This window comes from Mixophyes fleayi, chromosome 9, assembly GCF_038048845.1.
Source record: "Mixophyes fleayi isolate aMixFle1 chromosome 9, aMixFle1.hap1, whole genome shotgun sequence".
Lineage (NCBI taxonomy): Eukaryota > Metazoa > Chordata > Amphibia > Anura > Limnodynastidae > Mixophyes > Mixophyes fleayi.
The window spans coordinates 72,373,448-72,400,695 of record NC_134410.1 but is presented as its reverse complement, the minus strand read 5'-3'; the positions used below and the strand labels follow the sequence as shown (position 1 = coordinate 72,400,695).

Genomic DNA, 27,248 nt, shown 5'->3' with positions numbered 1-27,248 from the left:
AGTTGGACAAGGTGTCATTTTAAACCTCGTTTTAGCTTTCATATGATATAACACAGCAGTATGTTTCAATACAAATTAAAAATATAACATTTTCAATATCAAAATTTTGATTTTCTCAAAAAGTCATATGTTAAAATTTTTGAAAAAAACATCTCAAAAATTGTTCATGCTGGTGTTAATAAATCCCCAAAGTTTTATTTTAAGATCATGATGGGATCTTCTGCTACAGGAGCTTTCACTTTTGCATTATTTTAATAAACAGTCCAATGAGAACTATCTAGGCCTGGTCAATACTTTCATTTATCTCCTGTAACAATCCATTTGATGTGTATTATGTACAATGACACAGCATGTTAATACTGAAATATTTTAAACATTTGTGATAATTTTATGTCTCACATATTATAAGAAAGCTTACTACTGATCATTAGTATTTGGTGCTGCTGCTCTGGATGGATGGTGCTACCTGATGGGTTGGAACTGGCTGAAGTCTTTATTTGTTTTTAGCATTTCCATTTCAGAAAGGGTGTACATTCAACCTGTTGGAAGTAACAGATTCACCTTGCACAGAACATCTACCACAGTAAACCATAAAACATTTGGCTTTTCTGGGTATGAAAAAGATGGTAATGGGCGAGCTGGATGGAGGAATGTCGCTTTCACTTCATCGATGATAGGATGGCCTGATAACTGTTACAACTGTTCAACGAGGGTGGGAGGGAGAGGGACAGAGAGAGACCGTCTATCTCTCTCATGTACTTGTTCTACAAGTTTTCTGCACATTTTTCACATTCCTAGATTTATACTACTAACAGGAAGAGCAGGTTCTCTGAATATGGTAAAGTCTGTCTAGATAAATCATGAAAGTATCAGTCAAATGGAAATGTTGTGTTGGAGATTTTCAAACAAGGATTGGTCTTTGTGAAGTGTCCAATACATTAAAGTATCCACTGCAGAAGCCAGGCATGTTTCTTGTAAGCCTGTTAATAATAAATGTAGTAGATAAAAGTACATTTATCATTGACCTTTATGTATAGAACTCTGTCTCATCACACAAACAAAAACTAAACAGCAATTCTCTAATTTGTGATGGTCTTTAAATTTAGCATTAAAATGCGACACTATACTGTGACATATCTTGTTTTAAACCAACAATATATGTACACTTCATAGTATTTTCCTTACTAAATAAGATGACACAGAAGAGATATTGAAGGTGTCCCTCCATTTGTCATTATAACAGTGGTTAAAGTGGGCTGGTATACGGTGGAATGCCATAAAAACACTTAAACTACTGCCTTCATTGTAAAACTATCAAATTACATTCACTTACATTTTCCATATCATTTACAGCAACTACAGGGTAGAAGTGGCAACTGATAATGATGACTGACACAGCATAGTCTCCCTTTGAAAAACTACAGATATATGTGCCCCTAGCTAGCTCAGAACATGAGTATGCAAGAAACAATACGATTAATGTTTCTGCAGTACACATGAAAGCATCTAGAGAGCTGTGAAAATTAGCAATGTACTATGTCAAGAAAGAATTAGCTCTAAACAGACCCCTGATCAGAATGTTAACTAAAGACGAGGATGTTCGAAGAACAAATTTCTTATTGTAGTAAAGTAAAGTGCTACCATAAACACCAAGAAACAAAACAAAAAATACATTCAATTTGGAATTCCATCGGGATATCTACATATGGACAGCACATGCTATGACACAGACTTGATATATCTAGGGGCACGTGTTTAGCTCAAAGACTACTCTAAGGAGAAGTGTGGGTGGTTTGTGTTTTGTTTTTTTAATGGGCTGTGCAGACACTGGGATTTCAAATATCTGCAAGGATTTTAAAACCCTTTCCCTAACAGAGGCGCCTGCTGGGCATTGTGGAACACAGGAAATTGATGATTACAGAGTCTTTGGTCATAATTAATCTCTGTATACAGCAGATAGTGGAGGGAAATCCCTCCAGATATCCTTAAACAGCACTGAAAAATGCTCCAGAGCGATCATAAACACAGAATTAGAAAAGCTGTTTTTCATTTACGGTCTGTACTGAAAGATCTTCCAAAGTACACAGGAACAGTGAGAACACGCAGGGGCTTCCCAAGCCACCAAACAAAGCTTAAAATCATGAGACATCAGAGGGTTAATGACAAAAATCTGTTAAGCCCATTACATTTTCAGATGGATTTAAAGGATAACTAATGTAATTTATAAACATTTCAGCAATTTTTATAGAAATCAAAATATTTAAGGCAACACTGTGAACAGGCCTAATGAAGAGAACTGCAGGGATATTACATATTTACAATGGAAAATTACAAAGAAAAATAGCATGACAGATATGTTACAACTGTAGAAACAAGGTAAACTCTTAAAGAATACCAAAACCTTCCAACAAAAGACAATGCCATTTTGTAAGCTATAAGAAAGAGGGACACAGTACAGTGATAGAAATGATGCTCAAATGGTATACCATTGCCTATCTCCTGATAACTAATTTCTAACCATGTGCACAACCTTCATCACTCAGATATAATTACAGAGGCTGCTCAGCAGAAATCCCAACCAATTCTAATACAAAGTACTGGAACGTGCTGAACACACATGCACAGCGATTTCAATCAAATTGCTGGGCACCATGCAGGATAAAACATTTGACGTCATTACCTCTATTTCTATTAACATTAGTGCCCCTTGTTATAGAGCATGTTTTATATGCACCGTAAAAACCCCTATACACAATAAATGTCAGAGAATTGTAGAGTGATACTTGTTGAGCTTTTATTCTTTTTACCCAATATACATATCTTGTATCCAATACACTATTTCTTGTTAATAAAAAAAAAAAAAAAAAGAGAGAGAGTAAGTCTTATTTGCAATCCATTAATGTGAAATTTGCCTTGCCTAAGTGTTCAATAGACTTAACCTATTTGCTACTGAAGGACCCTGAAGCAAGCCTCTAGAGCAGGGGTAGGGAACCTGTGGCTCTCCAGGTGTTGTGAAACTACAAATCCCAGCATGCCTTGCCACCTCTCTGCTGGTTATCTACTGGCAAAGCATGCTGGGACTTGTAGTTTCACAACACCTGGAGAGCCGCAGGTTGCCTACCCCTGCTCTAGAGTCTTAAATGGCTCGGGTTTTGACATTCACACCTCCTGGTGACCGAATTTGTGGCCTCGGCACTAGGACTCAGAGGAGACACACCCGGTACGGTTTAGTTACCAACATAAGGGGGAATGAGGTCCTGGGATCCTCATTAAAATCTGGGGAGCGGGTCCTTGGCTTGCTGCCACAAGGGCAACAATACATCAGGACAGAGAATATTAGTGAAATGGGACATATTTGAAGTGGAAATAACAGTATGTAGCAGTATAACAGAAAAACAACATCTGAGTGATTGAACACAGAGATATCCTTGCTGGGCGCAGAGACAGTAAACAAGTGAGTGATGCTATTCCTTGCAGAGGAGGAGTGAACACTAGCATGGTTAGATAGAACTGAAAAACAACAAAGAACTATGCAGGGGAACACAGGATATGTATATGTGATTGTGAACTGTATATATTAACTTTATTAGTGCAACCATGTAAGAATGTGCTGGAGCAGCAGTTCCCAAACTGTATGCTGCAGCACCGATCACAAAGAGGTACCGCAGCCAGGGCCGGCGGCGAGCGTGATAGGCGCCCTCTGCCTGCCACTGCCCGTTTGTCTGCCGGCCGAGCAAAACAAAAACAACTTACATTACGGCGCCCTCCTCTATTCTCACTGAATGTCGGGCATGACGTCATTACGACCGACATTCAGTGAAGAGCGAGGCAGTGAGGGGACTTAAGATAGAAGACAGAAACACAAGAAAGAAGTGCAAGTAAAAAAGGTAAGACAAGGGGCGCAGGGTTAAAAAGACATGGAGCACATTGTGATATTGTGAAGGGCACAGCGTGAAGGGGCGCAGTGTGATAATGTGAACCTAAATATTTCTCTTACTTTTTTTGACCCAACTACTTAAAAAAATCAAGTCTATCTGGTAATTATTTTGGCTTAGGGGTGTATTGGAAAAATTATGGTGACAATAAGGGTACCTTGAACTGAGAAAGTTTGGGAACCACTGTGCTAGGGTGAAGGCGTGTAAATAGTGAGTTTCTATTGTGCAATGTAGAGATTGTCTGGTGGCCAACTTACTGCAACAACGATTGCACTGCATCACCATACAACAACACCTTGGCCACACTTAATAGACATTGCTGTAAAACAGTTATGTGTGGGGACCCTCTGGTCACTTATGCCCACACCCAAGAGCTAGCCCGGGCAGAGAATTAGATGAGGAGGTGCAGTACCTACCCATGCACCCACCTTCTTCCACACACAGTGTCAGGGGATTACATATTGTTTAATGTTCTTTTTAATAAATGTAAATCTTATACTACCTGACAAATACAAAGTCTCGAAACAAACTACACTTTTGATCATAAAAAGTAGGATACTGCAGGTTGCTTTTTGTTTGGTATTTACCATTCAACCAAAAAAATAAAGCAAAAGAACCCTGTTAATGGGAACTTTTACACTTGTATATACTTTTGCTAAACCTGGCAAAGGAACATCAGGAAAAGGGACTATTTACTGGCGTCAGAAAGGAATTGCTGTTATTTCCCCCTCATCATACTCCAGATTTTAATATTGGGGATTTCTGCTGTCCTTCTGTGTGTTTCACAATAAATACACAAAAGGTGTAACCTTGACAAACCTGCTTTTTTTCAGTTCAATTGGTGTTACTTTGTATATCAGTCTTCAGATCTGTCACGGCACACACAGGATGCACTAGGATTTTCCAGTAACACCTCGTGAGAGCTCTGCAACTGGCCAGGGTGGAAATTTAGGTTCCTTCTGTTGAATCCGTAACATTAACTCTTTCTAGCTCTAACTTAATGACCACATATATCTAAATATATCAAGGCACAATGCTATCTTAAGGAGACATTCACACCATTTGTGTGTTCCCTTTGCATGTGTCCAATGTAAAACTAAAAGGTAACTTCAATTACAAACTCATTTTATCCCCTCCTTTACATGTCATTATTATAGGATTAACTGTGCTCTATCCTTGTCCATCTCCCCTTCTTAGTAGAGACTAGGGTCCTGAGTCATTAAGGTGAGCAAGGCCAAAAAAAGGAATAACTTTGCACCTTGGCAAAACCATGTTGCATTGGAGGGGAGGTAAATTTAAAATGTGGGGACAGATTTATAGTTGGGATAGAGAATGTCCTAGATCAAATTTAAATTTCAGTTTAAAAATAAAGCCATCAAGTATTTGTGTGCTAGATGAAAAAAACAGCCACTATTTTCCTTACAGGCAAAATAATAAACTAATTTGCACCCCTTCAATTGCAACATGGTTTGTCCAGGATCAAATTTACTTCTTTTTTTGCCTTTCTCTCCTTAATAACTTAGGCCCTAGAAGTGAAATAGCATGGAGGAGTGCAGGACTTAACATTTAGCACATAATGCCGAGGGAGGGATCGCTGGGCAAAATCTTAGAGATGAGTGCCTAGACCAGTCATATCGCTGTGAGGCAGAGGAGAGAAAGAAATCCTGTGGTTTCCCCTATTATTTCACAAACACAGTGCTGGAAAGAATAGACACGGATGTGCCACAGTTAATTGCATAATCATATACAAACTGTAAAGACTATTGGGGAGGGAGAAATTTAGTTGCTCCACTAGCTGTACGTTATATTTTACTAATCACCTCCCTCCCTTAGCCTGAGCCCTGGAGACTGTTCTGTACAGTAGTTTACCCAAGGACGTCCTCTGGGTAGTCTCATACACATTGTCCAGGTTTTATGCAGGGCTGTGAATGAAAGGACCAATCACAAGCCGCAATCAAGAGGCTGTGCTCCCCTCTCCCCCCATCTTGCCATTTTAAAGTGGTCAAGGAATTGGTTTGCCTGTTGTGCATTACAGAACCAATGGACCCCAAGGAAAAATGGGCACAACAGCTAGAAGAGAAAGAAGTCTAGTGAAATACAGTGTGTTGGCGGTAGTACAGCTTTAACCAATTAATATTCTTGTTGCTTGTTTCCTTAGTTGTGTTTGCAAAATTTAGGTGGCCTACAAAACCACTGTTTTAACATGTCACAAAATCACTACATTTTATTACACAATACCATTATATTAATCACAACTTGAACAAACTGGATAGCATACAATTACATATAGTATATACATTATCCTGCACAAGTAAATGAACAAAAAGAGTTTAGAGTGTCTTTAAAAAGATTCTCCAGAGTTTAGATGTCCTGCAGATTTCTTTGCTTTTCACACAAGCAGAAATCACATCGATACATTTACTAGTCATTAATACATATCAAAACCTGGGCATTCCTCTAGATCAGTCTCATGCATGGTTGTACACTTGATACTAAGTATCTGGCAGAGAAAAATAAATAAATACTCCACAGTGTGTTGTTAGGGGCAGGACCCTCTCACCATTACCTACAATGGAGACAAGGGCAGAGGAAAGAACACAAGTTGTGTCTGACAAGTGATGTCAGTGAGGAGTGTCTTGGCTTCCCAACGTTCAGTGCTATAATGCACCAGGAAAGTGGCATGCTTGATGAGGTTTCAGCAGTTATCAAAAAGAATGCAAGGGAAGAGAAATGGCAGCTAGACGCAGAGAAGCAGAGCCAGAAGGAAGTGGTCTGGAGAGACCAGATTTTAAGGTGATGCTGTGTGAAGTAGAGTTCCAAAGCAGAGGCTAGTCATGTGGTGTTTGGGCGGCTCCATGCTGTCATGAAGCCTCTCTTGATGTTCCTTCCCTATTAAAACACCTGCTAAGCCCAGGAGCAGCTCATCCGACTGTAGGCCAACTGGAGCACCAGCAACTCATGGTGTCATTAAGAGCAACGCAATGGAGCAAATTTACTCCTGGACAAGCCATGTTGCGATGCAAGTGGTGCAAATGAATTTATTTTCTCTATTTTTGCATGTAGGGAAATATAAGGTAAACTGTGAAAATGACAAGAGTGTAAAAGGCTTTCAGCAAATGGGGACAATGAAATCTTTCATCCACCCATTTTGCACATTTTTAAGTGAAGCTGATTGGTAATGCAATGGGGTTTAAGGGAAGGCAGGTTTAATTTAACATATACATAGAATAGCGGTAAAACTGCACCTATAGCTGATGTAATTAATGATTAATTCCCAAATGTACCCCTATACACAAGCATACAGATATATTTTTTTATTATCCAATAAAGTATTATAATCCCTGAGCAGAAGGATTATGGATATAATTTCTCACTTAATTGATTCCAATATTAAAACATATTTCATAAAGTTAATGAATAGTAATAGCTTCATTAATTCAGATGTAATAATGATGCAATGTGGAGTGCATTACGGATATACCATACTGTTTTCAATAGACATATCCTTTAAAAAATGCTAAAAGGAGAAATATTCCTTCACAGGAAAACATTGTACCACAACCACTGCTCCAAGCAAAGTTGAGTGTTTTCATTGTCCTTGGATACAACAAGACACAAATCTGCATGTAATGCAGACATGTCTTACCCACAAAAATAAAGATCTCTGTATGGTCAAGATTATAGTTCACTTTTGCACAGAGATGATTCTAGTCATGAAGTCAAGTCCACCTTTTCTTTTCATACCCAACCTTTACATCTCCTAGAAGCAAGGTATGAATGTACATTATGGATAATACAAAGGTTTTGATGAAAACCTCAATATGAAGCCAGACACACTGGGCCTGAGTCATTAAGGAAAGCAAAGAAAAAAAAAAAAGGAGTACTTCGCACCTTGGAAAAACCATGTTGCATTGGAGGGGAGGTACATTTAAAATGTGGGGACATATTTATAATTGTGGTAGGACATGTCCTAGGTCAACTTTACATTTCAGTGTAAAAATAAAGCTATCAAGTATTTGTGTGCTACATGTAACAGCAGCCAGCATTTCCCTATATGCAAATAAACTAATTTGCACCACTTTCATTGTAACATGATTTGTCCAGGATTAAATTTACTCATTTTTTTTGGTTTGCTCTCCTCAATGATTCAGGCCCATTGACTGAAAACAATGAATCAGAATCTGCATTAGTACATGTAAAAAACATTGAATAAAAAGGGTGAAAAACAAATTTAACAGGACTGGTAAACCTATAATGTAAATTGGTAATATTAAACATGCAAATGTTTTCAGGGATCATAAAATTAAAAACAAATTAACTAAAAAAGGACATGTATGAGGAAGTAGTCATTTCTACATACAGACTTCCTGGCAGAAAGCCACTCTGAACCTGTGAGGGAGAAATGGAAAAAGACAATAGCTTATGCCAAGCTCATTAACACACACACATATACCATGGTATAAGAGGCTTTACATGCGTTTTTGTGAAAATTACTTGTATTGTAAGATTAGCATTAGTGGAGCATTTAATCAATCAATTATAGGAAACGTCTGCCTAGGCTAGATTAGCTTCAACATTGTATTCCATGACACAGGCAATAGAAGGGTACCAGCAAATCAAAGACAAAGCACAGATTAAAATATAAATGACAAAACAAGTAGGAAAGTCTGGATTAAAGTGTAAACACACTACATAGGCATTATTTATTACTATACTGAAAAAGGATTTATGTCTAAAAGCACAAAACTAGCGTACCTCCTCTTTCTCTAGTCAACTGGATTTTGGTCTAATAATAACGCTATACAACCAGCACACATCACAGTAGCCAATCACAGCTACTTTTGTGATGTTGCTATGGATGTGTGAACACGGTCTACCTGGTAATTTTCAGGGGTGTCCTGCACGGTCACCTGGCAATATCCTGGGTCCGTAAACACAGGATATTGCCAAGGCAGCAGTGTAAAAATGGTATCAGTGTTACTGGAAGTGCCCTAAATCTCATGACATTGCCATGATAGCTCACAAAATAAACTGTTATAACATGTATTTTAGGTTTTACAATATGTTCAATTACAAAAAAAACAAACAAACAAAAAAGGAAATAAAACATGATTCTTTGTGTATTTTTTTTTTCTTTTTTATGATCTTCATGTAAATAAGGATGTGCTGCAATTTTGCATGTATACACATTAACAGCACATACACAGACACACGGAAAGGACTTCAATATTAGGTCATATACTTTGTTTGAGATATGTAAATATGGACAGCAAGAAAGTCGCCAAGGATTGTGGTGTTAAAAAAGTAGGCTCATAGGGGACAGCAAATTTGTATAATCTTTACTAGGATATAAGAAGCATAATCTAACAGTTTATAATTGATCATTTAAAAACCCTGTTGCCAGGGTTTCAGAAGTCCTGAAAATCAAACATTTAAGACATTTTCCCTGCGCCATCTCTGCACAGACCACTCAGGCTACCAGACTACACAGGGCACTAGGACTGATCAAACTCATTAGGAGTGGCATTACCTTGACAGTGCAGCCAGGACACTTCAGAGACACTCACCAAGCAACTTATATCTCTTAATGTGTGAATTTCCAGACTTATATTTTAAGCATATTATGGTTTGTTATGGTGTGTATGATTGAGAAACCACAGCCTACTAAGGTGGCAAAACTCACTCCTCCAAAGTTGCAAACTGCAGGGTCCCTTGTAATTTGAATTTAACTCAAAATAACGCAAAAAAAAAAAAAAAAAAAGAGAACTCAGTTCACTTTGAGTATATAATAAGGATTCCATAAAATTTTAGGGGGTCCCTTAATAAAAATAAATAACAGACATCAGCAAAAAAAGTTACACTAGTGGTATCTGACAAATATTTACAGGCAGTACATAAGAAGCGACAATGAGAAACCCTGATATAATAAAATATAAACTAAAAAAGGTTTAAAGTATTACAACTACTAAGCGGTTTGGTCTGCAAACCAAGCAATACTATGGGTTGTAGCGATGGTCTAGGTTTGCATTTTGCAGGTGTTGTTTTACAACATACAAGGCATCACAGCCACTGGCAAAAATATTATGCCTTTACTAGTGTTTCTAACAAGAGAAGAATGCATCTAAATGGGTCTGAAAACAGAATCCATTGCCAACACCACAATCCACATTTTTACCTAGTGTCCTGGTGCATTGTTTTTTTTTTCCTCCAAAAGAGCTTGCCTTTACTTAAATACATATTTGAAGTCTACAGTGACCTCTAATGACCTCAAAACACTAGTAACAAATGAGTATCAAATGTATTTGACATGCTTTTTCACTTCCACATTTTAATGCTTTTGTGTTAAAAAAAACCCCACAAAACTTAATGGGTACAAATCCTAAGAGAGTCATTAATACCATGTAAACATTTCCTAGCAAATTGAGATGTCTGGCATTGTATTTACATTTGCTGTGAATGTAGGAGCAAGTATTTTAGCCTTAGAGATGCCCACAGTTTATGCCCCTCAGACAGGAAGTGTTGGTAAAAAAAGATTCCCTTAAGAATTAGTCCACAAATATCGTCAGTTGGGATAAATTCAAATATATTCAGTTTAGATATGTTCTTAAAAAAAAATTGTGTTATTAGTTGCCTTTTTAAACAAGACATCTAGTATTTAAGGTTTAATGGCTCTTTAGTGATATATTAATATCCCTAATGAAATGGTTTGATCATTAGGAATAGAGCGGACGTTCAAATGAACAGTGAATATATGCACAAGTGGTAGGGTAACACACAGGACAGTCTGTAGCCACCCTCTGTATGACGCCACAGACCCTGTTCATGTCAGGACACATCTGGTCCTGCAGTGAATGGGGATCCAGCAGCTCCCTCAGTAACCTTGGCTGCTAAAAAGTTCTTTTTTTGACTAAGGTAAACAAGGGCCTAGTTGTTCAGCGAAGGCAGTAGCAGACGCAGAGTGTCCCACATACAACATCCTCTTTGTTTGCTCCCTTTTTTATGCTACTTCAATCAAAACTTACTCTTCTGGGAGTGAATCTGTTTTCTCTTTCGGAGCGCATCCACCAGCAAGATCAATGCTGGTGTTCACAAAGCACAACCCCTTCTTTGCTGAAGCCATTCAGAGGTTATTAAAGGACCAATAAACCCAAAATACAAGCAGCCCACTTTCGATCACTAGCTGGCACTAGGCAAAAGCTGAGAATGTAAAACAGTCACTTTCAAAATCATGATTAGATGCCTCTTATAAAGTTATTCAGTACATAAGTACAAGGATGAGTAACTCTCTGTAGCACTAGCAGAGATTGCTTTCATTTTGCATGGTGTTCAATGATTTCAGAGTTTATATGCAAACAAATGACAGACTACGGTCTAAGCAGACTAGTGCATGCCACTCTCTTTCCAGTACATGATTAGCCAATAGTTTTCACAGAACATTCAGTTTCTCATAAAGTGGTCAATGATCTTCATTCTCCTTTGGTGCTCCTTTCACAGCATATTGGAACGAAGCTAAAATAAGTGGAAATCGGTTTCCATCTTTTTGCATATAGAAACACTCTTGCACTTGTCCTTGTATTACATGGAGAATATATAATCTGTAAAAGATAGATATATCTATAAAAAAGTAACCACCCCAACCACACAGTAGAATTTAAGGATATTGAAATTCACAAGATCAAAATCATATGAAAGCAAAAGGCTGCAGGTTGAGTGTGTCCTAGTCCTCATACAGAGTGATGTCAAATTACTGTGTTGTACTAGTGTTTTTAACGGAGTGTAAAACTAGACAGCATTGCCTATAAGGACTCCATACCCACTTGTGTTCAGGAGCATTGCCTGCTCCATTCACTTACATTTACAATGTGAACACATCAGAGGCAACTAGGCGACTGTCATTTACCACCTGAATGTGATAAAAAAACAATTAACACGTGAAATGTGTTTCTATGACATGCCTTTCACTGGCATTTGCAAATACCAGTGGGCATTAAGCCTTGGATAGTCCACACAACTCAAACAATGCCTACATTTCTTTATCTGCATTCACATATAGAACCCTTAAATACTGGCAAACATGGATGAAAAATTGTTTACAGGAAAAAGTTGTTTGGACTGGGCAATCAGATATTGTAATTTTCTCTTAGAAGGACAACAATGAAAGCAAACATCTAGTTGTTATGTGTCACAGTTATGTGTGCTAGTCCTGTGCACCAGTTCTCAAATATAGCGACCATGTCATGTTACATCACCAATGCAATAGGAATTATGTGCCCTCCCCTTTCCCTACCCACCATAAAATATAACATTGCAAGTCATTGGCGTTCAATGACCATATAAAAAGGCACAAGGTTGTGGGCCAACTGCTGGTATACAGGTCATAAAACTCTCTCATATACTTTTTAATTTACAGCTGCCTCATCTTTCCTTGTAATACACAAGTTCCAGTTTGAAACAAAATAAGTTACTTGTATCTTCAGTTTGCAAATTGGCACACTTATTGTTAGAAAGGAACATTGCAACAGCTTTAAAAAAAAACACAACACCATACCCTTTAAAACAAGCAGAATGTATAAACTCATTGCTGCCAAACAAAAAGAAGGAAGTTTAACATGTATTTCATTAGCGATGGACTTAGTTGTTTATTTTGTGGAACAGACAAAAAAAGGGTTTTAGCTGACACAGTGTGTGTGTAAGCAAGTTTATGTTACCACTTTGGCTGTCAAAGGGCTTCTGTTATTGCATGTTGTGAATTGAGTGTTCAGGGTTGTGTGATCCATTAAATTGCATTCCTACTTCTAAAAAGCAAATCAATTTACACTACAAAAATCTAAAAAAATAGTTTATAATGCTACCAAAGCACAAAGCCTCAGTGGTAGTATTGCTGGGGACATGGGTTTAATCCTAGAGCACTATATGTGACGAGTTTGCATGTTCTTCCCATGTTCACATGGGTTTCATCCGGATGATCCAGTTTCCTACCCACAGCCCAAGAACATATATTGGTAGGTAAATAGGTTTCTAATACAATGTATGTGGCTATCTGTAATTTCCGATAGGGCAAGGACTGAAATGGATGACTCATTATCTCTGGAAAGGACTCTAAAATATAGTGACACTAGAGAAGTAAAAAAAGTGTAATAAATATTAATAAAATTAAAATGGTGAGTAAATAAAAAATGAGAAGCGATAATCAAAACAAAAATACACACTGTAAAACTGGCTTGAAGAGTAATAAAGTTGACCATTCATACTTGACTTTGAAAGTCTGGACTAGGTTTTTCCAAAGTCCCTTTACATAGAGGGGGGACAATAAAAGAACCAATTAGCCAGTATATGCTGCATAAAGAATGTATTGCAAATGTCCTGATAAAACATCCAGGTAAGATTGGCTTGAAATAAGTATGGAAGGTTGATCATCCTGCTGCTTTCCACAACTCTGCCCCAGAAGCCCGAGTGTTCTTTGCCCACGATATAGCTACTGCTCGTCCCGAATGTGCTTTCAGTACTTCAGGGACTGGCTGTCCACTTCTCTTATATGCCTGTACAATCACTTCTCTGATCCATCTCGACACAGCTTGTTTAGAAGGAGTATATTTAGCAGGATTGGCTCTCAAAACCACTCTACCTGAATATATATTACGGAAATATTCCCTGCACCATAGTGCTTGTGCTACCCAATTCTCCTGGCAGAAGTCACTGCCACTAGAAAGAACACATTTAAAGTCATCCATTTCACTGGTACTTCTTGAAACAAATCATGCATTACTATATAGAGGAACAAATAGAGGTCCAATGGTGCCACAGAAGGACAGATCCCTTACACGGCTTGGAAAAACCATGTCATTAGTTCTTTCAAAGCTAATTTGGTATCCAACAGGACACTTTGTGCCGACAACTGTACTTTTAGAGTGGCTAATGCAAGCAAGTCCATCTTATAGAAAGTCTAAGATGTATGGAATAGTCACTGAACTTGGATTAACTTTAGGCTTACCCCAAGACAGAACTATTTTCTATATTCTGTAGCAGATAACAAAAGAATGATTTTTCCTAGCTTGCAAGAGTATACTGATCGCAGATTCAGAAATCCTTTATTTCTGAGCATTTCCCCTCAATCTTCAAGCCAATAAATCTAGGTGTTTTACATTAGGATGTAGAACTGAACCTTAATTTCGTAAATCTGACCAAAAAGTTAGAGGCATGGCCTTTATCCGAGCATTTCCCATGCTATTGGGGAATGCATACCTCGGGAAAAAAATGGAAGCTATCACTTCAGCTTTTTCCTTTTTTTTTTTTTACTCAGGATACAAGGAAGGAAAGGAATTGGAGGCAGAAGATGTGTCCTAGTTGGAAGGGGGGGTAAGGGCGGCGATGGAAGTGCTACAGCAACTATTTTTTCCTGTGCAGAGAGAGAAATCTGTCTGCTTTGGCATTGCAGTGTATTGCCATTACTTCTCCTTTTGGAAGTCCAAATTTGTTTCTTAGTAGCTGGAATACTTTCTGATTCAGACTCCACTCCTCTGGACGGATTGTTGTCTGACTGCTTCACTGCACATGTACTACTGATTGCGTGATAAGAAGATCTTTATGTGAAATTCCTATGTGATACTTTTAGATAGATATATATATACATTCTATTAGTCTGAATATATTGGATCTCAGACCACATTGATTTTAAGCTTCAAATAAAAGATACACATGCATATTAAGATATCTCAAATGGAGAGTCCTTTAAACACGTATAATATGCAAAAAGAAATCAAGCTGATAATTGGAAACATCAGTTCCCAATTAATGCAAACAGGCTCCTCTATAAATACCAACAGAAACACCTACAGACTATCTTTGAATAAGTTGGCCTCAGAGCTAACGAAACGCGTTAGTAGGTGAATGAAGACGCTCTTTTCAACTTTGTAATTATCAATCTACTTAGCGGACTATTATCCACCAACTTTTCCTTCATTTGGGTACTATCACCGAATCTCCACACAAAAGTGTACCTCACAGGTATTTTGAGCATTTGATCAGACCACACGGGACCCAATTTTACTAATATATATATATATATATATCACACATCCTGCCCAGCTTGTATATTTGGCCTCACATCCAGATTACAGAACATTGGACACAGTGTCATTGGGACATTCTGTTCACCAATTGGTGTTGCAATATAACATCGAATCTGGACACATACTAAGATCACATTGAGCGGAACAGGCATCCAGCTGTTGCAACGTGGATCTACTGTGGTTCCACCTTTTTGTCAGGCCGTTTTGTGGGGGTCTGTGTGGATATTTCACCACGCTGTGGAGTAGAGTGTTAGCGGTGAAAATAATGCAGCTCATCACCAGTTCAGCAGCTTAAATAGCGCTTTTCCGATATCATTGAAGGAGATTCCGCAGTAAGAGGCACTTTGTGTCTATTTTTTATACTATATTTTTCATTTCATTTTTTAAAGTTTTATTTTTTACCAATTGAGCTCCAACCAGACGTGTTATTAGTATCTTTATAGGAGAAAATATAGTGTCAAGATAAGACTACCAAACATCCTTGTACACTCTCTCCGCTATCTCTTACCTCATATTTTTTGTGATTATCCGGATTTTTTTTTCATTTGTCACTTTTTGAATATATAAACTCAATGAGTATAACATATATTTAGTGTACTGGCCAGACACACAATATTTATATGATTGAACATTTATATGTTTTCTAACTTTTAGATCTAATTGGTAGCAAATATATTGCTTTTATTATTCATGTATACAACTTTGAAGCTAATTAAACTGAAGTAAAACGTTAACCGCCATCTGTGTGTGTTTTTCTAGTGCTACTATATCGTGGCGCATCCCATCTCTTGATATATACTGATAGCGTGTGTACATTATTTTCTGCCCAAAGCAGAACTTATGTACTCTGCCATCATTGCTCTACTTCAGGTTCCTCCCTGACTATTTATAAGGGCGACTAGAGTTCTGTTGTCAGAGTATACGGTTATATGTTTTTCCTGCAATTGATACTGGAAATATTGAATTGCTTTCCACACCACTCGTTTCCAAGATATTTATATGCAATTCATCTTCTTCCTGTGACCATGAACTTTGTGCTATCTTTTGTTGAAGATGGGCTCTTTTTATGATCCCACTTCAAGAGATTTAGTTGGAGTTCTCTAATGTGACAACCTGCCCACAGGACTACTCCTATTACTGAGGAAAACATTCCCTTCAGCCACAGTCCTTTCCTTGTCGTTGTATGATAAGGAGTCTGTACGATAAAGAGTCTGTACATGCCTTGCCACATCTTTCTTCTGACAATTACATTCTGTTGAGTGTGGTGTCTATTTGATCTCTCATCAGCTGTGTTAGTACAAGATGACTCTTTTTCTTGTCCATTACCCATCCATGTCGCTGTAAAACAAAATTAAAAATACCTGGGCTGTTCTGAGCCAGACTCTTCTTTCTGCCCACTACAAGCATGTCATCCAGATATGGCCATATCTTGACTTCTTGTTTCCTTAATACTGCTACTAATGTATCTAACACCTTGGTGAGATATCTTGGGGATGTCGCTGGCCAAAAAAGGTAGGAATGTAAAATGAAACCGGTGCCCCATTATTCAGAACCTGTGAAATTTTCTGTGCTGTATTACAATGGAGTTCACAGATTCCATTTGAAAATGTTTCACATGTACATACTTGAAGCTTTCTTGATAAGGAACAGTCTGCAACATTTCTGACTGGACAAAGAAATTTCCTTTGGGGGAATTACTGAATCCTATTCTGTATCCCCTTTCTATAATGCCCAACACCCATTGATCTTGGATGGAGAGGGTCCACAACTCTGAAAAATGTAAAATTCTGTCCCCATTTAATGTCATTGAGGGCTGCTCCTGACAATAGTCATTGACTTGTTCCATCATCCTTAGATCTGAATGGTAGAAAGGACTGCCTAGGTGCAGCATAGACATTTTGTCTATAATACTGATTTCCCAGCTTAGAACTCCTTGGATCCTTGAACTGCTGCTGAGAGAATGAAGATGGAACATTTCTTGTTCTGCGATCTTCAGGTAATCTGTTTGATTTTCCACCAGACATCTTATGTATCTAATTTTTCTCCAAAAAGAAGAACTTCATCAAAAGGAAAATTTACCAGATTATTCTTTTAATGGGCGTCCGATGCAAGGACGTTTCCAGAGAGATGTAAAACACCCCTAACTTAGGTTTTTGTTGGACCTGTCTCTGGCTAAACAATATGTAAGCAAACAATTAGTGAGGTGGCCCTAGAGGATTGCGGGGCAAACAATGATTTCTAGTGTCATACGCGTTTTCCTGCGTGTTACATACACTAAACACATGCAATACACCATGGATATTGGCTAGTGGTTATGTGATTAAGTTCCAGCTCAGTTCACATTTCTGAGACACTTGCATACATTCAGTAGCATTCTATTCAATGCACTGTCTATGTACGTTTGATGCTCCAAGTATGCCTGCATTACTTAAAGTGAATTCAGTCTTTTAAACACATGATAGACACACATCACTGCACAGATCAAAAGTAAGGACACCGGCATCACAGACCTAAAAATGTATACAATAGTGCCCAACAGCAGTGTTCAATACACTTTACTGCAAATAATGTGCTTAGAAATTGTGGTTTTCTTTAAATAATAGTTCTGTATAGTGCATGATCATTATTAAAATATCAAATAGTTCATAAGATAGGTAAAAAAAACAAAAACACAAAAACAAAACTATATAAAAACCATTAGTCCCAAAGTAAAGTAAAAAATATGTGGCTTTAGCTAGAGAAAGGAGACGGTTTCAGCACATCTATTCTTTGTTAGTAATCAGTTAGGTACATAGAGGGAAAATCCAACTATTGTACCACACTCTGCATTTTTATCTGCAAGGCAAGTCTATTCTGGCTAATACTCAGTCTGCATCTTCATAGTAATTAGATGACAACCTTTAATTATAGGTTATTTAAGGAGGATATGTAACCCCTCCTTAACAGGTCACAGCAGCTTGAGCACCAAGTGGTGGATGGGGGCATCAAACAGAACACTGAAACGATCAAAAATTGAACACTTACATTCTATGGAACATTATATATATTAAAAGAGGGACCATAGTATTACATTCTCAAAATAAACAATAGCAGTCCAGTCACGGACATGTATTGCTTTTTGCTAAGCTTGCCTGCTTCATTTCCTTTCCATGACTTCCACCACTAGCCACTATGCATTATATTGACCAATAAGATGATCCAGCAAAAGCCATTAGTAAGACAAAACAGGAGACACTTAAGAAAACAGTGATGGTGTTGCCCATAGAAACCAAATTTGGTCATTTTCTAGTACAGAGTGTGTGTATATATAATATATATAAAAATTATTTTTTTTGTGAAAAGCACACCAAACAAACTGCTCCTCACACAGGTTATGCTGAACCACTTTGCTGTTTATTTTCTTTTCAGGGTGGATAATAGTCTCTGCAGTGTCTTCAGCAGTCACACCAAACATATTCAAATGATTTACAACGTCCCATAGCCCTAACGCTGGTTATTACAGTTAGATCCCTAACTGGCACCAGTCTTCCACCCACAGCTCAAACCCAGCTATTTAGGCTTCCTATCAAAGCATTGCTCTAGCTGATTCCTTAATTGTTTAGGCCCAAGTGCTCCACCTGTATTCCTGTCCCAATCAGCAGCATGCCTATTCATGTGTACATATTATACGCTTTTAAAGATTTACCCTCAGATCTGTGCTCTTCAACTGTCATAACCGTCAGCTGAAAATATCATAACTCTGTAAACCCTATAGAGATCCTGATACACACACTGCAGAATCGGAAGGACGTTGTTCCATAGCTGAACAAGATTTATAGCTCAAATGAAACAACAATAGGTACTTTGGAACGACTGATGTTCACTGTGCAAGCATACACACTAATGCGATATTGGGCAAAACGGTTGTTTTTGGCTGTAAAAATCTATACTGTGTACCCAGCCTTACATTAGTCCCTGCCCTAATAGAGATTAGAGTCTAAATAAACATAAACAAGGTTAAATTTTTTTTAGTTTTTTTTCAGCAATCAGTCAATTAACCTACCAGTAGGTCTTTGGAGTGTGGGAGGAAACCAAAGTGTCCAGATGAAACCCATGCAAACATGGGGAGAACATACAATTAGTGAAACAGTTTTCATAAACGGTCCTCAAATTCTCTTGCAGAAAAAATAAAGTATCTTGGTAAACGATAAAATTGTACAATAAAATTTTGTTCTTGTAATTCATGCATTCATCACCATAATTCTCCAAGGTATACCATTTAATGTACTACTTATAAGTAACTCACTGGGTTTTCATGTATAGCTTCTACTGCAACTACCTATTTGGAAGCGTGCAGTTGAAGAATTGTAGAGCTTTATTTTTTTATCCCGCTAGTACAAAGGGAGGTCCATAGAGTACAAGCAATTTAATTCAGATTTTGTAGTTGAATGAGCACGTCTGTAAGCAAGTACACTATGTTTGGTGACATCATCCAATAAATGTGTTATGCACCACATGAAATAGTCACAGCTTTCTACTAGATTTTATATAATTTGTCAATAAATCAGTCAGATCTTAGTACATCTACGAAAAGGTAATCTTCAAAACATGAGCTGCTGGGGGTGCATGAGGACTGGAGTTAAGAAACACTGTACTAGGATATAGGATAGGATAGTATATATATATATATTAAACTTGCAAAATAGACTTAAAATCTTTGAATAGAGAGAGAAATAAAAAAAAGTGTACTTAACCTTTAAATCAATAATACAAATATTGCGCACTTTGCATAGAATATATCCATATCCTTGTAGTGGAAACTCACACTATTTACAAATTACGGCGTCTGGATTCCAAATCCAAATCTTGCCACAGAGTACATCCTTAGGACAATCCCAACACCAAAGTTCCTGGGGAATCCCACCATGTCCTTATGGATGTTGAGAAATCTATTCCACAAACGATTTTACTCATATGCAATGTACCCAGGAAAGTATGAATGTTGCCAGCAAGCATCTGAAGATGAATAAAACTGGACTATTCTGTTGTTTACATGTATATTTTTATTGAGTTTCCCACAATAAAACATCAAAATCTTGTATCAAAACATATAAAACATGTAATACAACCTACACATAATACACTAGGATAAACTTATTCAACTGGTGCCTGCAATTCACATGCAACAATCCACACTGCAAGGCCAAAAGAATGCAGACACTCGAAAAATCACACGCATATGTACTTGTTGGACAACTCATTCCATGGGCATTAATATGGAGTTGCTCCCACCCCCTCCCCCCTTTGCGGCTATAACTACCTCCATTCATCTGGGAAGGATTGCCACTAGATTTCACTACAAGAGCATTAGTAAGATCAGGCAATGATGTTGGGCTATAAAGCCTGGAATACAGACTGCAAATCAATTCGGCCCAAAGGTGTTTGATGTGGTTGAGGTCAGTGCTCTGTGCCAGTTCTTCTGCACCAAATTTGGGAAACCATATTTTGATGCAACTCGCTTTGTGCACTTGGACATTGTCACACTGAAACAGTAGGGGGCCTTCCCCAAACTGTTACCACAAAGTTGGAAATACACAATGAAAACGTTAATGTATGCTGCAGGATTAAATTTCCTTTTACTGGAACTAAGGGGGCCCAGGCCAATCTGTGAAAAACAGCCCCAGACTATTATTCCTCCTCCAAACTCTACAGTTGGCAATACGCATCTGGGTAGGAGTCTTTCTTCTGGCATCCACCAAACCCATATTTGTCAGTCAGACTGCCAGATGGTGAATCAGAATTTCAAAGAACAAGTTTCCACTGCTCCAGGGTCCAATGGCAGTGCGCTTTTCATGACTCTGGTTGAAGTTTGGCATTTCGCTGAGGCTTGTGTGTGGCTACATGGCCATAGAAACCCAATCCAAGAAGTTCCCGACCAACAGTTTTTGTGCTGAAGTTGCTTCCAGAGCCAGTTTTGCTTCAGCACTCGGAGGTCCCCTTCTGCAAGTGGCTTTCCAGCTAACCTGATGTTGCTCCTAGACATTTTCATTTCACAATAACAGTTCAGTTGTTAAACACACTATTTAGAAGGGGTGTAAATAACCGGATATCCAACATACTCTATATTATTACATTATTTGTTAAATAGCATTCAGTCCCAACCTTGTAGGTCTAATATACTGTATATGCTGCCTTCTTCATTTAAGTACTGGGACATCTCTGCTCAAAGATAAACATATTTAATAGTATCAATACCTGTAGCATAATATATTAAAATACAGTAACAGGAAGCAGAAGATAGCAAAGCTTCCAGAATTAAAGTCTAGCAAGTAAAGCACTTTTTTCCACACCAACCCATACTGTGACACACATTATTTGAAATGTGGAGTACCTGGAGCAAGAAAACTACAATCAGTACTTGTGGTAAACACGCATACTACTAATCACCAAAAGTCCTTACTCAGGTACATATTTGAGTAATAATTACCTGGGGATAGGGGTAGAAGGCTGTACATGATGTGATTGCACTGGATAATTAGGTCTTAACATGGTATTCGGTCAATAAATAGCTCAAAAATTAGTAGTGTCCCTCTGAGGAACAGCTACATCTGTATATCACATCACCACTTTGAACCCAAAACACTTTATTAATGTCCAAGTTGCCAGAGATGCAAATTTATGTAGACATGATGTCACTTCAATAGTTGATTGTATAGTTTTGCGCTAAATATTGGGTCACAGCTCATTAATATATGTACAGTCCACACAGATTTTTATGTATTTATCTCTGCTGCTTCCTTATTCTGCTGCTAAAATTTTAGCAAATTTATTTACTTTTATTTTATATCATAACATGTTTTTATCATTATATCATTAGATTTCTTTAATTACATACTTAATTATACCCTAATATTGTTTTATTTAGTTATACACACTTGATTGCTTATACTACCGTGGCAATATTCATGGCATCATTACTTAGTTGACATGGAATATGGTCTTACAGTCATCAGGCAAGTGGTTTTGCTTTGTTGTAAAGTAATTAGGGGCCTGATTCATTAAGGATCTTAATGAAGAGGATTCTTATTTCAGTCTCCTGGACAAAACCATGTTACAATGCAAGGGGTGCAAATGAGTGTTCTGTTTTGCACATAAGTTAAATACTGACTGTTTTTTCATGTAGCACACAAATATCAACTTTAAATTTCAGTGTACAAATAAGCTATCAAGTATTTGTGTGCTACATGAAAAAACACACTTGTCATCAATCCCCATTTTAACACGTGGCTCAATGTTCTACCTCTGATCACCCCATTACTTGTAATATCGGTGAATTTAATTACTTGATGATCGAAAAATATACAGAAGTGGCCACATTTGTTAATGCAGCCTTACAATGCTTGATGCAAGTTTGGTTTCTGCCATGAGAAGTTAATCTTTCATATCGAGTTCATGGACCTAGACTGGACTCCAATATAACCAAAGGAGAACTCGGTGACATTGTCTTTGATACTGTGCTTTATATACAACACATAAAACTTCATAAAAGTTAAATAAAAAAAAAAAAAAAAAAAAAAAAAGAGTCTTATCATGGTGATAGTTTTGATTTAAAGAAAAATCCTTGTTATGGACATTGAAAATACAGGACTCAAGCTCAGGTAGCGAAATAAGGTTCTGCAAGACTGAGAAAGCCATTAATGTAACAGTCCTGAATGAATCATGCAAACAGAAGCTCTCAGCTGGAATAGAAAGCATGGGGAACACACCTGGGAGAATTGCACTTCAACCATAGGAATAGTACCTATGGACTTTGGTGAACAAATCGGCTATGTAAATCCAGACACATGCTAAATATAATGCATGATTGTACTGCAATTATTTCACATGCATGTTTAAAACTGTAGACATGCATGTGCAACTCACTCTAGTTGTAAAAGACTCATCTGAGTGCAAAGTACAAATGTCCAAACCAAAACTCACATCTAGAAATCTGAAAGAACAGATAAAACATATGTTCAATGTGCTTCTATTGATTGTGCAATTTACATTACTTTGTATAATTAGGCTGTTTAAAAACAAGGACTTAAGAATTGCAACAGCCAGATGGGAAAAATATGTCTCATTCCACCTGTTCAGCAGCCCACGCACAGAAAAGGAACAGCAAAATCCTTCATTATTAGCATTTCACTCTACAACAATGGCCAGCACAATATTGCAGCATTGATTCATTCCCACATTTATAACTTTACAATTTTTATGGATGGATTATTTATCATTTTATTGGAGTTCTGTGGAATTGTACAACTGAATAAACAGTGGGAATTAACCAAATATTTTAACGTAGCATGCAATCTTCGTGCCGACATCTTTAAAGCTACTTCTGTCCAGCAAATGTAGAACACTGGTGGCAAAAAGTGATAGATAATAAACAGGCCTTGTATAGGTCATTCAGGATCGTGCACATTATTGTTTCATGTGAAAGCTTGCATTTTAGTTTGTGTATTTTTGCATGACCATTATTGTTAGTTTACCCGGGCTTGTGTCACTTTTTAGTATTGCAAACACACCTTTCCCCTCCTCTGTTTCCAGACACACCCTGAGTTAAGAACACTCTATGCATTTAAAGGTCCAGGGAACAAACACAAGGCCCTATATATAGTTGACAAGCTATTCATCAGTAAACAAGACTATGTTAATACACATAGCAGCCATATCTTCCATGTAATGTGCTTACAGTATGAAAAAAAAATCCTTACAAATGCTGTATTATATTTCCACAGAAAAAAAGTTTTTTTTTATCTAATTGTTTGTGTGATCTGTGAGCATATCCTCTTAGCTACAGGAAAGCACACATGGGAAATAATATTAAACTCATTTTAAAGGACTATAGGAGTAGTAGTTCAACAAAAGCCTAGATTACCCACTCACATGACAAAACTCAATCTATTAACTACGAGAAAGAAAGTATGACGTTATTATGCCAAATGTCATTTTCTGGCTAATAAAATGGGATTCCCACTGCTATTGTACTAAAGAAAAAAAATAGTTTCATTTGGTATTTCTCAATAGCAGCCATTAACCTCTATCAAGGCAAACAGTTCAGATCTATTCTATACGATGTTACAGTTTCCCTTACCCTTTATGGCACTTATAAGTGCATTTCCATCCTTTATCACATCCTTTATGAATTTATTGGTCCTCTCCAGCTCTTGTTCATAACCCTTTAAACTCTCTCTGAAGACTGGGCTGTCCAGGTAGCAATCTCTGAATTCCAGGGGAGGGTGAGCCATTGTTTCACCTACGAACAAGAAATGGAACATTACCACTGGTTTACAAAGTTTAAAAATGTGTTGATGGCAAACAGACCTTGAACTACAATTGTCAGCATGATTTTCCAGTTCAACAACAGCAGGAGAGGCTTTGATATTTCATTCATTGTTAACCTGTGGATGATACCACAGAGCAAAGCCTGAAACCAGGAAGCTTTATTTCTCTTAAATCCATCCAAGACAAAGAAACACTGAGATAAACCTTTTGTTTACTTTTCATAGATAATGACCAATATATTAAAATAGTTTCCAGGGACGCAATTTTGGTGCTGAGCAGGTGCTCCTAAGCAAGTTACTGGGAAGAATCTCTGGAGGACATTGGTACACTACAATCCCCATAATATGACACTTACTAAATTTCATAACATACATTTTTTAATAATCATCTCTAATAATTATTAGCTTACAAAGTCCAGAAAATAGGAAGATGTAAATAATTTCTTATTATATACAGAAAAATGATTTATACAATGCACATGACTAATATTGATATTTACAGGAAACAGACATTTCCAGGTACAAATCTTTGAAACCTGGAATCTGAAATCCATGGATTCAACTATGCACATATCAAAATTCCTTCAATAATTACAGTATTATCACCCCTTCTAGCATGCATTAATGTATTGCTAAAAATGAAGGTTATTTGCATTGTTTTGTGAAAATGTACTCAACCAGAATTACTTAATCAAAGAAAATGTGATAAATAAAACCACACCATCAAGGAAAAGCTCACAAAATAACTAAAAACAGGGTGGGTTGTTGATTTCTGTAGCTTATGTGGCTATTCCTCAGGTAGTCACTCTGCTCACAGCCTTTGGGTCATCAGATAAACACAACATCACAGTAGCCCTTCATTTCATATGATGGGGCTGTGCCTGTACAATCAATGGTCTGCCATACTCAGGTTTATAAATGCATGTTTACCTAGCACAGTACGCCTCTGCTGTTGCAGCAGCAGCAATAATAAGAATAAACATAAACCCATAATTGAGTGGGTGAACAATGATGGTGCATACCTGCTTCCCAGAGAATGTGCAAAATGAGGAGGGTGCAGGGAAGGAGGATGCTGAGCTCAGGGGTCTCTCGGGTCTTTTTGTTTCAGGCAACCAGTGCAGTGATGAGGGAGAGAAGGGGGTCCTCATACATCACTCTCATTTCAGTATGTCCACCACCAAGACGAAGGAACTAGAACGGTCCAGGTTTCTCCTCTCAGTGACAGAGCAATGTCCCCTGCTCCTGCCAGGAAGATTTCCCTGTGCCTCCTCCTGAGCTCTGGCAGCCCTGACTGAGAAGGCACCTCCTCCTCTCCAGCCTTTCTCTCCTCTTAAAGTGACAGCCTGTGCTCTCAGCTTCCTAGTCTCTTCCAGGAAGTACTATGGTTTGCAGTACAAAATTCCAGCTCCCTTCTAAAAACACAATCTGTAACATAGGAATCGCAACTATGTGGTCAGGAAGACAGTTCTAAATATAGAAAAAGGTGCCAGGCTGTCAAAAGTGGTGTAAATGCAGATTACCCAGTAAAAGTCCTAGCATTCACTTACGTGATCAGATAAGTAGATTTTAGGACTGTTTTATTATTTCTGAGTTGTTGTTTTTTACAAAGGTAATCTAGAAGTCTTTAAAGGTTTACAGGGAAGTGCTTTAACCTTTTTCTGTGAAGAAAATATCACAAATAAATCCAGTTAGATTTAATTTATGTAGGCTTTATTCTGCACTGGAAAGTACATGGTCAAAATGAACCATTGTTCTGTATGTCCAGAAGCTATCCACACACACAGTCTGAGGCATTACCCGCCCTATTTAAATCACCAACACTGACGCAATGGTTTCCCTGTGCTAAGTGATGTAATGGTGCAGCGAGCATTAATGACATGGAGTATATCATAGATTATAAAACAGATATACCAGAAGTCATACTAGTAATGGATTTATGTGACTAATGTTTGCTATGAAGATTGCACGAGTTCATTCACTAATCATTACAGGGAATATTCCATCCTTAGCCTTCATCTGAGACAATCAGCCATACAGCAGCACATAAAGGCTGCACTCACAGCAAACTAATCTATGGAAGGCAGCGAGTTCAGGATCAGTGGGAGACACCACTCCCTCCTATCAAACTGCTGCACAGCATTATGGGAGCTGCAGCCATTCAAACAGCAGGCATCCAAAATTTAACGTGGGTGATGATGCACGACAACACTCCCCCCTAGTTTTAACCACCAAAATACCACAGAGCAACTCACAGCATCAGCAGTCCATCAGTAAAGGGATTGAATGGGCAAAGGCAGCATTATGCCACTTCATTCAAACACAGTAATAGTAAAATAGATTTAGGATGCTGTAGAGTGCTATTTAAATATAAAAAAAGTTGCTATTGCTCATTAATAGGGGCAGGCAGAGCTAGAGCTACCACTAGGTGAACTTAACGTGCCAGGTTTTAGGGGGTGCCTAAACCACTGAATTACTGACATAGTGTTGCTCTTTCATTGTCTTTCATCACCATTAATTTATATAGTGCCACCAATTCAGCAGAGCTGTACAGAGAATATTTGTACTTGACCCATTTGCGTTTACAGCCTAAATTCCCTAACACACACACACACACACACAAACCATTATTCATTTTGTCAGCAGTCAATTAATCTATCAGTGTTTTTGGAGTGTGGGAGGAAACTAGAGCACCTGGAGGAATCCATCACAAACATGAGGAGAAGGCTGATACCTTCCTCAATGTTGCTAGTAGGCAGGGAGTGTGGCACCAGGCTATGATGTCACAGCCCAGTGCCACACTCTGCTCTGATCCACACAAGTTAAGATGGAAATAGTGCCTATGGGTGGTGTGCCATGGACGCACGCACAGGACCTGGGGGCAGGTTAGTAAGTGTATCACATGACTGGTACCTTACTGACCCAGACAGGAACTCAGTGCT

The 27,248-nt window shown here is 37.9% G+C and overlaps 1 protein-coding gene across 2 annotated transcripts in view; it reads right to left on the bottom strand.

Moving 5' to 3' along the window:
- Window positions 1–25,739, bottom strand: part of OPHN1 (oligophrenin 1) — a 103,047-nt gene extending 77,308 nt beyond the window's left edge. Inside the window, exons 1-2 of one of the 2 annotated variants that reach the window (XM_075184537.1) lie at window positions 25,332–25,739; window positions 24,120–24,281 (exon numbers count right to left, since the gene is read on the bottom strand). In XM_075184537.1, coding sequence (XP_075040638.1) covers window positions 24,120–24,273 — 154 coding nt within the window. In that variant the 5' untranslated portion in view covers window positions 24,274–24,281; window positions 25,332–25,739. The remainder of the gene's footprint in view (window positions 1–24,119; window positions 24,282–25,331) is intronic. The other variant, XM_075184538.1, reaches the window with a different exon arrangement.
- Window positions 25,740–27,248: the final 1,509 nt, after the last annotated feature.